At 39.1% G+C, this 13,314-nt stretch overlaps 1 protein-coding gene across 1 annotated transcript; it reads right to left on the bottom strand.

Annotated features, from left to right (window-relative positions):
- Window positions 1–4,374: 4,374 nt before the first annotated feature.
- Window positions 4,375–13,089, bottom strand: LOC119240082 (lymphotactin-like). Its single transcript, XM_037504440.1, has 3 exons — window positions 13,029–13,089; window positions 5,900–6,014; window positions 4,375–4,665 (listed from the first exon to the last, which is right to left on the bottom strand). The coding sequence occupies exons 1-3, from the start codon at window positions 13,087–13,089 to the stop codon at window positions 4,566–4,568; spliced, it is 276 nt and encodes a 91-aa protein (XP_037360337.1). The 3' UTR covers window positions 4,375–4,565.
- Window positions 13,090–13,314: the final 225 nt, after the last annotated feature.

The following is a 13,314-nucleotide window of genomic DNA, read 5'->3' on the forward strand; positions in this document are numbered from 1 at the left end:
AAAAAAATTTTAAACCAAAGATGGAATCATGTTTTCCATGGACAGAATCAGTTGATATTCCAAACATTAAAATATATTTTTTACTGAAATTCATACGTAATCACACAAAAAAGCCACAAATAGACAAAGTAATTCAACTAAAAAGAGGAAGAATGTGGGTTTCACATTCCCAAGCTTCAAACTATACTATATTACAAAGGTATAATAACCAAAAAGTGTGGTACTAGAAAAAAAGAGTTACATAAACCATTAGAATAGGGTTGAAAGGGCCTCCCCGGTGGCACAGCGGTTGAGCGCTGGGTTGCGAAGCTGCCGGCGACCTCTGCGGCGCAGCGGTTCGATCCCCCGCTGCTCCCCGGCCACTGGAGGAGGGTCCCACATGGCGTGCAGACCTCTCCTGCCGCCCGCTGCTCCCCTCAGCAGTGTACTTCGGTCCTTCTGCCTGCTCTGCTCCCCGCTCTGGCTCTGGTGAATTCTCTCGCCCTCCCGCGCTTCTGACTGTACCCAGTGCATGTATAAACAAAACAAACAAACAAATAAATAAATAAATAAAAACATGCCTCTATAAATAAAAAAAAAAAAAAGAATAGAGTTGAAAGCCCAGAAATAAACCTAAGCTTATATAAATAGTCACTGATGACAAAGGAGCCAAGAGTATTCATTGAGAAGGGAAAGTTTTTTGATAAATGGCACTAGGAAAATTGGACAGTCACATGCAAAAGAACTAAACTAGATTCCTATCTCATATCACACACACACACACACAAATTACTCAAGTGTATAAAAAACTTGGCTATAAGTCCTGAAAGCATAAAATATCAATAAAACAAAAAGATACCTTCCTGAATGGGAAAAAACATTTGCATACTACATCTCACAGAGATACTCTAAAATCTACAAAGAACTCATACAACTCAGCAAAAACAAAACAATTAACTGAATAAAAAAATGTACAAAAGAAAAAAAATGTACAAAATAGCTCAATATATACATCTCCAAAGAAGATATACATATGGCAAACAAACACAGGAAAGTGTTCAATATCACTTACCATCAAGTAGATGCAGAACAAAAACAAAAGGAGATACCACCTCACAACTGTGAGAATGGCCCATGTCAAAAGACCAGAAACAAGTGGAATGAATTAACTGGTTGGAAAGTAGATTGATCCAGCCTTTTACAGTATGGAGGTTTGTCAAAATGTTAAATACAGATCTAGCACATGATCCAGCATTTTTACCACCCCAAAAATGTAAAAACAATAATTTGAAGGGATATATACACTCCTATGTTCATTGTAGTCATATTTACAACAGTTCAAGTTATGGAAACGAGCTAAGTGCCCAAAGACAAGTGAGTAAATTAAGAACATATAAACTATACACACAATGGAATACTACTCAGGTATAAAAAAGATACACTCTTGCAATTTGCCACAACATGGATGGAACTGGAGTGGATTATGCTGAGTGAAATAAATCAGAAGGAAAAAGAAAAATACCAGATGGTGTCACTTACAAGTGGAATACAGAGAAACAAAACAAAGGGTAGGTTAAAACCAAACCAATATAAGCCGTTGACATCTGACTGCAAAATTGAGGCAACCAGAAGGGGAGGGTGGTGAGTTGGGAATAGGAGAGTGAGGAGCCCAATGGGGGAGGACTATTGGGACTTCGGTGGTGGACCGGGTATGAAAACATACATCTGTAGAGGTTTGAAGTGATACCCCCTAAAACAAATACAGTGATGTAAAAAACCTTGTAAAACATCTAGTTAAAAATAGCTAAATAAATAATAAATAAATTTACTTTAAAAACTTTACTGGGGGCCTCCCTGGTGGCACAGTGGTTGGGCACTGGGCTGCGAAGCTGCCCGCAGCCTCAGCAGCGCTGGTTCGATCCCCAGCCACCGGCAAGAGTCCCACATGGCACGCAGACCTCTCCTGCCCCTCCCGCTGCTCCCCTCAGCAGTGTACTTCCTTGGTCTGCCTGCTCTGTTCCCCGCTCTGGCTCTGGTGAATTCTCTCACCCTCCCATGCTTCTGACTGCACCCGTGTTTGTATAAATAAATAAACAAATATTAAAAAAATAATAAAAAGATTACTGAAGTGAAACTCTTTTAAACAAAACTTATTTGTGTTACATTAATTTTAGAATTATAGGTTAGAATGAAAGAAATAATTCAACATATGTTCTTCCTTCCATCCATCCAGCAAATATCAACTGACGCCATAGATTTATCTGCTAAGCACTGGGCACCCACTCTGAATTCATATAAGCAAGTTCCACTCTAACTGGGGGCGGAGGGATAAGCAAACAAGCAAATTGATGTTTTATGTTGAAGGTTAGATGTCATAAGAACACAAAGGAAGGGCCACAGACACTTCAAAAAATTTAGTATTTTGAGCTAATTCCTGCTTCGATTACTTCTTTGAATTGAAAGGAAATTTAATAAACATTGGGGGTCCAAGTAGTAGATTTAGTTTCCACCTAAATGAATTCAAAACATTCACTCAACTATTTGACTGAAACTCCTTGGCATCACCTGAGAGAATGTGACAAGTTACCGAGATTGGCATACCCGCATCCTTCCACACATCATGTGATTATTACCTCATAAAAATGTCCAGGTCTGGGGACCTCCCTGGTAGCACAAGGGGTTAAGCACAGCACTATGAAGTTATCCACAGCTGCTGCAGCACAAGTTTGATCTCCTGCCACGGAGTCGACCCACCTGGTGTAGCAGACCTCTCCTGTCACACCCACTGCTCCCCTCAGCAGTGTATTTCAGTACATCTGCCTTTTTTGCTCCCCACTGTGTCTCTGGTGAATCCTCTCACACTACTCCTCAACCCGCACCTCTGGTCTGTATCCCAATTCTTGCATGCATAAATAAATAAATCTTTAAAAAAAATGTCAGGGCCTGGAAGACATTTGGGAAACATAAATATATAACTCAGTCCAGAAAACATCCCCTTTAACTTCTGTGACTATGCCAGGTTCCACCCATCATACTATAAGCCTTTTTTTCTTAGTAAATGCTTGCTTTCTTCAAGACAAGCTTTGGAAATGATTGTGAGCAAATGTCAATGAGAAAGGATAGATGGCCCCACTTTTTGTTAGAAGGCAACTTTCAATGGTTTCCATTCATCTGGATGGATGATTAGACATGACATTTCAGGTCACCCTCTGAAAATACAGGACATTGCAAATGAGCCCCTGGCATGAGACAACGATTATTACTTTTTATTCACTTGAGACTATTGAGATGCAGTCAGTTCTCTTACGTAGAGTCAGATAGAACTGGAGGTAAATCACCAGTGGTTTGGAGATAGAACCTTAAATATCGGTGAAATCAGCAACTTAATGTTAATATAGGAGAACATGAGTGCAAGATATTGAGTGGCCAGATAAACATGTAATTAAAATTTGACTGCAAAAGGGGGCCTCCCTGGTGGCCCAAAGGGGTAAGTCTCAGCACTATGAAGCTATCAGCAGCCTCTGCAGCATGAGTTCAATCCCTGGCCAGGGAGCTGAACCACATGACTCAGCAGACTGCTCCTGGCTCACCGACTACTCCCCTTAGCAGTGCATTTTATTAGATTCACCTTTTCTGTGCCAGGAAAAAAAAAATTGATGGCAAAAATCTAGAGATCACTTTCAAGAAACATTCCATGTTACAGTGTTTGAGGTTATAAAAGCTTATTGCCAGAAAAACATGACTTGTTTGATAAGTAGAGATAATTACGGAAATACGGTGAGATCATTACCCTGTTCAAAGATTCCTGATGCTTACTTTAGCCAAGTTCCATCTCACCCAAAATCTAACCCATGCTACCTTGACAAAAGAAAGAACTGACAAGCCCCGTCTGTGCTCCTTTTCATAGTAGAGTAAAAAAAAAAAAAAAAAAAAAAAAAAAAAAAAAAAAATGGGGAGATAAGATAATTTGCTCAATGTCAATATTGAGTAAAACCGTTATTGAGTAGTGCGACCTTAAAGTGGGAACCCAATGACTGTTGGATTATTTTGTCCCTATATTCCACAAATAAGAGTCCATTTGGAAGGTGGGCTGAAATATATCTTGAATGTTGCCATTTTCTCCATTGTCAGTTGCGGTGAACCATTTTAAGCTAGAACCCATAATGATGGCTATCATTTGCACCTCCAATAGAGGTTGGTCAAAATCTCTCCCATCATGCATACCACAAAAGAAGGGTATAGTTGGGTCAAAAATAGAATGCAAATGGCACATTACCTTCTGCACTATAAAATGAATAGACTTTGTGACTATTTTTAATAATAAATATTTATTCATTAAGGCATCTAAATGAATAGAAAACACATACAACATAAACATACAGGAAAATAACTTGACTCATGCAGCACATTCATAACAAGTGGATATAATTTAATTAGTCCATGAACTTGTAAAGGGAGACGAGCTGGCTAACTCATGAAGGGCAAGTGGTCAGAAGGCCACTACCCAGTCAGGGTTACAGATGTGGCGGCGGTTGTCTTGGAGGCTGTCTTGGTGGCTTGTTGGGCTCGTGTAGATGAGGTCTGGATCACAGTTTTTTGGCTAACCGGTCCACATGTCTGATAGCATTTTTCACCCACTTGTCATCTGGATTAGCACAAATTTTTTTGCCACGTTTGGTGATAAATCTGCAACACAAGGAAAAGATAGAACAATTGGTCACCTGCTCAAAGCTTTGAGATCAGGAGTTAAGATCAAACCAGATATAAGAAATCTTGTACAGGGCCTCCCCGGTGGCGCAGCGGTTGAGCGCTGGGTTGCGAAGCTGCCCGCAGCCTCTGCAATGCCGGTTCAATGCCTGGCTGCTCCCCGCCAAAGGAGGAGGGTCCCACATGGCGCACAGACCTCTCCTGCCGCCCACTTCTCCCCTCAGCAGTGTGCTTCTGTCCTTCTGCCTGCTCTGCTCCCCGCTCTGGCTCTGGTGAATTCTCTCACCCTCCTGTACTTCTGACTGTACCCAGTGCTTGTATAAATAAAATAAATAAATAAATAAAAATAAATCTTTAAAAAAAAAAAATCTTGTACAGATTAAGATCAAATCAGATATAAGATATCTTGTGCAGAAGTTGCTAAAAAAAAAAAGTCATTCAGAAACATGAAAACTTTTCTTCTACTATTAATTTTAACATAAAGGAGAAATAGCTGCAGGCAGTACAAGCTTCTCTGCACACCACAACTCCAGGCTCCTATTCTTATCAGTACTACCACATGCTGTGATTGAACTGGATATTTGGGGTCATCTAGTCCAATTCCCTTTCAAACCTAAACACATTCATCTTAATTTTTGGACAAAGAGGTGATTTCTTTATCATAATTTCAGAGATAAAATTACAATTACGTGTTAGGAAGAGATGCTATTGTAAAAATGAGATCTGGATAAAGAATATCATATGGCTAGATTTTGACATGTCTCCTTTGACACTGACATACTCTACTCCAACACACCATAAATGAAGGGAGGGGAGAGGAGGAGATGCAGGGGAGGGCACGGGGAGAAAGAAGGGAAGGCGAAAGAGAGAAGGGAGAGGAAGACTCGCACACCAGTGTGCTCTATGGTCAAAATCTCATCCGAACAGGCCACCTCCAAACCTAACTCTCAAAACCTAACACAGTATTCATCTGATTTGCAAAGTCTTCTGCTAAATTAAATCAGAAAAGAAGGATGATCCTCTTTATTTGGTTGCCAAGTGCTTGCCATGCCATTATTTGGCACCACAGAAGATGTGGGCATGTGGTGAAAACAGAGGGGTTGGGCTTTAACCAGCTCTTCAGTGGGGTGGCTGCTGACTTATTTTTCCTGAGGAGGCAACATTTTTATAAACTGTGATTCTTCAAACCCAGCTTTGGGGGAGACACACATACATGACTGCTTTCAAAGGGCCCTCATCGATGGTGTAGCTCATGATTTGTTTAACATGCAGCGGCTTGGTAGCGAGTTCCACACACATACTCCTTCCTAGGACTTCACTCCCCACACCTGGTGAAGAAAATTGATCAAACAAAATTAAAATATGATTTCAAATATTTCCATGCTTACATAAAATAAAGCAGAATGATGTAATAAAGGATAATGTGGGGAAGGCAACATTAAATAGGAAGAGGCAGCTTGTTTTAAGATGTTCTCATTTTAAATGGTAAAATGTAAGATCTATAAAGCCATCCACAAGGTATCCATCCTTAGTAAAAATGTCTCCAGGGGAATTAAAGTTTTCACGTAAATCAATCATCTTGTACTGGAGAAGGAAAAATCACTTAGGACAGTTTATAATGTGAAGTGTTTGTTAAAATCTAATCATGATTTCTCCTAAGCCAAAAAAAAATGGTATTTGCTTCTTAGAGAAATATTCAGCTAAATCCAAACGCTGATAATGATCAGTTGTAATCTCTAGTGTTCCTAATATTGCCAAATTGTTTTGAATGTTCAAATATCTCTGAGCCTAGAGAAAGGGCCGAATCCACTTTATTTCTGTTACCCTCACTATTTAAACAGTATGTCTCTCTGTGACTATCTAGCATGACTCCCAAGAGCCATAGAATCCCATTGGACTCTAAACCACAAAATCAAAGTCTTCTCCTTATTCTTAGCCATGTGTGTCTTTCTGCATTGTGGGTTAAGATGTGAACTTTACTCGCATTGCAGAATTGAGTCAAAGCAGAGTTTGTCTTGCCCCATTGCTGGACATAGGAAGTTCCGTCCCAGAGGGTCTTGTGAAGCTCATTCAAGCAGAAAACCTGGGATTCAAAGCCCAGTGTCCACAGTCCTCCTCAGTCTCTTATGAAATGTCTTTTCCTCTACCTTCACCTGGGTGCCACCAAATGGCATGCTGTTTGTCTCAGCAAATTACCAGCCATGGTGCAACATTTGGTCTGATGTAATAGTCTAAAACTTTTTGTTTCATCAATATTTTTTAATTCTGCCTACAATTTACATAGTGCCAGATTTTGCCACCTCTATTCATGGACACCCTTGAACCATGACCAGCTCAGATATTCTTGTCTAAGGAATGTCTGCACATGTGGAGGTTTGAGAGTTAACCAAATTATTGACTTAATAATTAGTTATACTTACTAATTAAAGTAATAAAATATTAATTATATAAAGGTTGTTCCCATGGCCAGAACCACAAGAAGAAATGACCTCCAACAATTTGGGGAGAAAATATGATACTTTAAGAAATATGTGTAGAATGATTAGCTAAGGTTGATATATGAGAGTCCCATCTGGGTACGTTTTGCAGATTTTATTTTTTGGACTATGAAATCATTGATCTGTTTGTTAGCACATCATATAGTCCCTTATAAACTCAAGAAATTTATCATAAATGGAAACAACATTCATAACAGTCATAATAGATTCCTACATACTTGAATGTAATATTGATTTTCTGGATATCAATGTACACGTTTACTGTCACTTTTTTTGCTTTTAAATTTTTATTTACTTATTTATTTATTTATTTATACAAGCACTGGGTACAGTCAGAAGCGCGGGAGGGTGAGAGAATTCATCAGAGCCAGAGCGGAGAGCAGAGCAGGCAGAAGGACCGAAGCACACTGCTGAGGGGAGCAGCGGGCGGCAGGGAGGTCTGTGCACCATGTGGGACCCTCCTCCAGTGGTCGGGGAGCAGCCGGGAATTGAACCAGCGCTGCAGAGGCTGGGGCAGCTTCGCAACCCAGCGCTCAACCGCTGCTCCACCTTGGAGGTCCACCTGTCACTTTTTTTTTGATAGAAACTATAGACTGACCAGAACATATCCCTCTAGTTCATCTCTACATTGTGACTAAACTCTCAAAAATTTTGAGATGTTGTGATTAGTATTAAATGGGCAGAAACTACAAAGGTATACATATCCATCACCATCTCACAGCTAGTGCTTATCAAGAATTTCTGATGGGTAAAGAAATCTGATAAGTGATCATAAGATTTATTTCATTTTAATACCAGGTAAGCGTATTTGTTAGTATATTCAGTTCACAGATAAAACAGCCTACTCCCAAAGAGGCTAAACATTTTACCAAAGTCACTCAATCATGAAGACTGAGAGCTCAGGTGCTAACCAAATTCTTTCGGTGTTTGGAGTCTACAATCCCATAGAGTCAAAATTATCATTCCCATTTTCCACATGGGCAGGCTGAGGCAGATCTTGGGGAAAGCACTTTTCTCCAATCAAAACCAGAGTCAAGACCAAAACCGGAGTCAAGACCTGTTCTTAATCCATACATAACCCTCCCACTTACCTTCCACTGTGTATGCGGTGAAACAGCAGATCACAAGCAAGGCAAGGATGAGAGTTCTCATGGCTGAGGTCCTCCTGAGATGTGCAGAGAGAAGTTGAGGGACAGTTCTTCTTATGTCTCTTTTATTGCTCCAATGGTCAACGCATTTCCTGTGATACGAAGAGGGTTTTTCAAGTTAGATGTGGGATAGTGGAAAGTCTTTGTAATACCGATGTATGTGTTTCTTTGAAAAACAGTTCCTTGTCCACACTCATACAAACCTCTCACTTTGTGGCCGTCCCCTTTTCCTGTGGTGAATGTGTCAGTGAAACCATTTTCAGACCTTGTTACCTGCTACCTATTTAAATTCAAATATTGGGCCACCCTGTTGGCGCAAAGGGTTACGTGCAACGCTGTCAAGCTTTCTGCAGCCTCTACAGCATGATTTCGATCCAGCTGAATGAATGAATGATTTTTTTTTTAAACCTAAATGATGGTGATTGTCCACTGGGTGAAGAAAAGCCATCCACAAACATAAGGCCAGGAATTGTGCCTGTGACCTCTTATTTTTCAAATCAAATAGACATTTTAATGAACAGTTGAATTTTTGTTGAGTATATTAAAATAGGCCAAAAATCTACAGGCTCAGGGTGACAGAGGAAATGCTGCATTTCACCATTAAACAGCGGGTGCCTAATAATAGTCTTCATTACATTGCCTGTTGTTCCCAAATCATGGGGAATATGAACAGAACGGGCAATTACATCAGAGTAACTAATTCCAGAGATGTCTTAGCTAGGAAGAAGGAAGGTGCATAGTGTCTATGATACCAAGTTAATCGCTTTGTTAGGAAATGAGAATCAGTAAGCATAGGAGTCATTTTTGGATTTGTGTTTTGGTTTATCAGAAGGCTGCCATTTTGTCCACAAAGGCTGTCAGTAACTTCAAATGCACACCAATTTTCTTATTTATGGTATTTTAATGTTTTTCATAAAGAGTCACAAATATAAAGCTCTTCAGAAAACTTCCTTATAATACCTTTGAAAAGTTATATTACTTTTTGCTGCTTAGCTGAGTTTACAAATTGCCTTTCCCTTTCTTTATTATCATGAATACTATTGGTCACAGCCAATAGTCTATAGAAATAACAATTACCATACCTACCCCAAACTCTGCTCTCCCAGAGCCTACCTTCCTTCTGTTCTTGTCATTCCTTCCTTTCTTCATACCTTTTATGTTATTCCTGTTATAATAGTTTCCTTAAACTTGTACTTTTACTTTCTATTAAAATAGTTAAGCCCATTAATTGCTGATTATATTCTCAAAACCAAAGATAGAATCAGAGCAGGAGTGTGAAGGGTGGGGAGCAGTGGGTGGAGTTCAGTGAACCATGGCAGAGGATTATGGGTGCTTTTTTGGAGGACACAACATGGTAACATGCATCTAAGAACTGCAAACCTATTCCTCTAAATCATAACAAGTTCTGTAAGACAATGTTACCTTAATTGAAAAAAATATTATGGAAAATATTTTAAACCAAAGATGGAATAATTTGTCCATGTACAGAATCAGTTGATATTCCTAATACTAAAATATATTTTTTACAGAAATTTATATGTAATCACAAAAAAAGCCACAAGTAAATAAAGTAATTCTCACTAAAACAAGGAAGAATGCTGGTTTCACATTCCCAAGCTTCAAACTATACTATATTACAAATGTATAATAACCAAAAAGTGTGGTACTAGAAATTAAAAAGAATACACAAACCAATGGAATAGGATTAAATATCCAGAAATAAACCCAGACTTATATTAATAGTTCATCCATGACAGAGGAGCCAAGAGTATTCAGTGAGAAATGAAAATTTCTTCGATAAATGGCACTAGGAAAAATGGACAGTCACATGCAAAAGAACTAAACTAGACTACTCTCTCATATCATACACACACAAAAATTACTCAAGATGGATAAAAAAACTTGACTATAAGATCTGAAACCATAAACTATCAATAAAACAAAAAGATACCCTCCCGAATGGGAAAAAACATTTGCATACTACATCTCACAGTGGTTCTCCTAATCTACAAAGAATTCATACAACTCAACAAAAACAAAACAATTAACCGAATCAAAAATGTACAAAATAGCTCAATATACACATCTTCAAAGAAGATAAACATATGACCAACAAACACAGGAAATTGTTCAATATCACTTATCATCAAGTAGATGCAGATCAAAACCACAATGAGATATCACCTCACAACTGTGAGAATGGCCCATGTCAAAAGACCAGAAACAAGTGTTGGTGAGGATGTGGAATGAATTAACTGGTGGGAAAGTAGATTGGTTCAGCCTTCATGGAAAACAGTATGTTTGTTTGTCAAAATGTTAAAAACAGGGCCTCCCCTGGTGGCGCAGAGGTTGAGCGCTGGGTTGCGAAGCTGCCTGCAGCCTCTGCAGCGCCGGTTCGAACCCCAGCTGCTCCCCGGCCACCAGAGGAGGGTCCCACATGGCGCGCAAACCTCTCCTGCCGCCCACTTCTCCCCTCCGCAGTGTACTTCGGTCCTTCTGCCTGCTCTGCTCCCCGCTCTGGCTCTGGTGAATTCTCTCACCTTCCCGCGCTTCTGACTGTACCCAGCGCTTGTATAAATAAATAAATATAAATAAATAAATAAATCTTTTAAAAAAATGTTAAAAAAAGACCTAGCAGTGGAATTTCAGGATCATATGGCAGCTCCATCTTTAGCAGGTTGAGAAATCTACACACAGCTCTCCATAGTGGTTGGACCAGTTTGCACTCCCGTCAGCAGTGCAGGAGAGTTCCTTTTTCTCTGCATCCTCGCCAACATTTGTTGTAGTTAGTTTTTTTAATATGTGCCATTCTCACTGGTGTAAGATAGTATTTCATTGTAGTTTTGATTTTCATTTTCTTGACTACAAGTGACGCTTAACATTTTTTCATATGTCTAGGTATTTACCCAAAGGACCCAGAAACATTAATTCAAAAGGGCACCTGCACCCCTATGTTTATAGCAACACTATTTACAATAGCTAAGCTATAGAAACAACACAAATGCCCAAAAATAGATGACTGGATCAAGAAGATGTGGCACATATACACAATGGAATATTGCTCAGCAGTCAAAAAAGATAAACTCATGCAGTTTGCAGCAACATGGATGGACCTGGAAGGGATCATGCTCAGTGAAATAAGCCAGAAGATAAAGAAAAATACCCGATGGTCTCACTCACAGCAGGAATTTAGAAAACCTAAATAAGGGACCAGAAAAAGACTAATTATAATAAAGTAAAAATCAAAATCAATGAGCAAATATAAACCAGAGACACATGATGGGGTTGGGGGGTGGGGCAGAGGGATAAGGGTCAAAATAAGGGGGATGGGAATTGTATGGGGAATATAACCAAGATGAAAATGAATGCATTGTGCAAAAATGAAAAATGATGTAAAAAATTTATAAAACAAAATAAAAAAAAGCAGATGTAGCACATGACCCAGAATTTCTACTACCCAAAAAATGTAAAATCAATTATTTGAAGGGATATATACACTCTTGTATTTATTGTAGTCATATTTACAGCAGTTCAAGTTATGGAAACATGCTAAACGAAAAGACAAGTGAGTGAATTAAGAACATATGACCTATACACACAATGGAATACTACTCAGGTATAAAAAAGATACACTCTTGCAATTTTCCACATGGATGGAATTGGAGTGGATTATGCTGAGTGAAATAAATCATAAGGAAAAAGAAAAATACCAGATGGTGTCACTTACATGTGGAATACAGAGAAATAAAACTAAGGATAAGTTAAAACCAAACCAATAACAAACCCTTGACATCACTGCAAAACTGAGGCAACCAGAAGGGGAGGGTGGTGAGTTGGGAATGGGGGAGTGAGGGGCCCAATGGAAGAGAACTATTGGGACTTTGGTGGTGGGCAGGGCATGAAAACATACTCTGTAGAGGTTTGAGGTGAAACCCCCTAAAACAAGTACAGTGATGTAATAAACCTTGTAAAACATCTGGGTATGTCTTGCAGATTTTTTTTGGACTATGATTAAAGAATTAATCTATTTGTTACCACATCATATAGTCTCTTATAAACAAGAAATTTTTCATAAATGAGAATATCCATGGCAGTCATAATAGACTCCTACATAATTGAATGTAATATTGATTTTCTGGATAGCAACATACCACTTTCCTGTCACTTTTTTAGTAGAAAATATTGACTGATTCAGAACATATCTCTCTAGCTCATCCCTACATTGTGACTAAACTCTCAAAAATTTTGAGAAGTTATGACTAGTATTAAATGGGCAAAAACTACAAAGGTGTACATATCCATCACTATTTCTCCGCTAGTGCTTATCAAGAATTTCTGATGGGTAAAGAAATATGATAAGTGATCATAAGATTTATTTCATTTTAATACCAGGTGAGCATATTTGTTAGTGTATAAAGTTGACATATGAAACAGCCTAGACTCAGAGAGGCTAAACATTTTACCAAAGTCACTCAATCATGAAGACTGAGAGCTCAGGTGCTAACCAAATTCTTTTGGTCTTTGGAGTCTAAAACCCCATAGAGTCAAAATGATCATGCCCATTTTCCACATGGGCAGGCTGAGGCAGATCTTGGGGAAAGCACTTTTCTCCAATCAAAACCAGAGTCAAGACCAAAACGTGTGCCCACCTGCCTGCGTACCTGTTCCTTAATCTATACATAACCTTCCCACTTACCTTCCACTGTGTATGCAGCGAGACAGCATATCCCAAGCAAGGCAAGGATGAGAGTTCTCATGGCTGAGGTCCTCCTGAGATGTGCAGAGAGAAGTTGAGGGACAGTTCTTCTCATGTCTCTTTTATTGCTCCAATGGTCAACGCATTTCCTGTGACACGAAGAGGGTTTTTCAAGTTAGATGTGGGATAGTGGAAAGTCTTCGTAATACCAATGTGTTTCTTTGAAAAAAGTTCCTTGTCCACACTCATACAAACCTCTCACTTTGTGGCAGTTCCCGTTTTGCTG

The sequence above is a fragment of the Talpa occidentalis genome, unplaced genomic scaffold, assembly GCF_014898055.3.
Source record: "Talpa occidentalis isolate TD23 unplaced genomic scaffold, MPIMG_talOcc4v2.1 talOcc4.12, whole genome shotgun sequence".
NCBI lineage: Eukaryota > Metazoa > Chordata > Mammalia > Eulipotyphla > Talpidae > Talpa > Talpa occidentalis.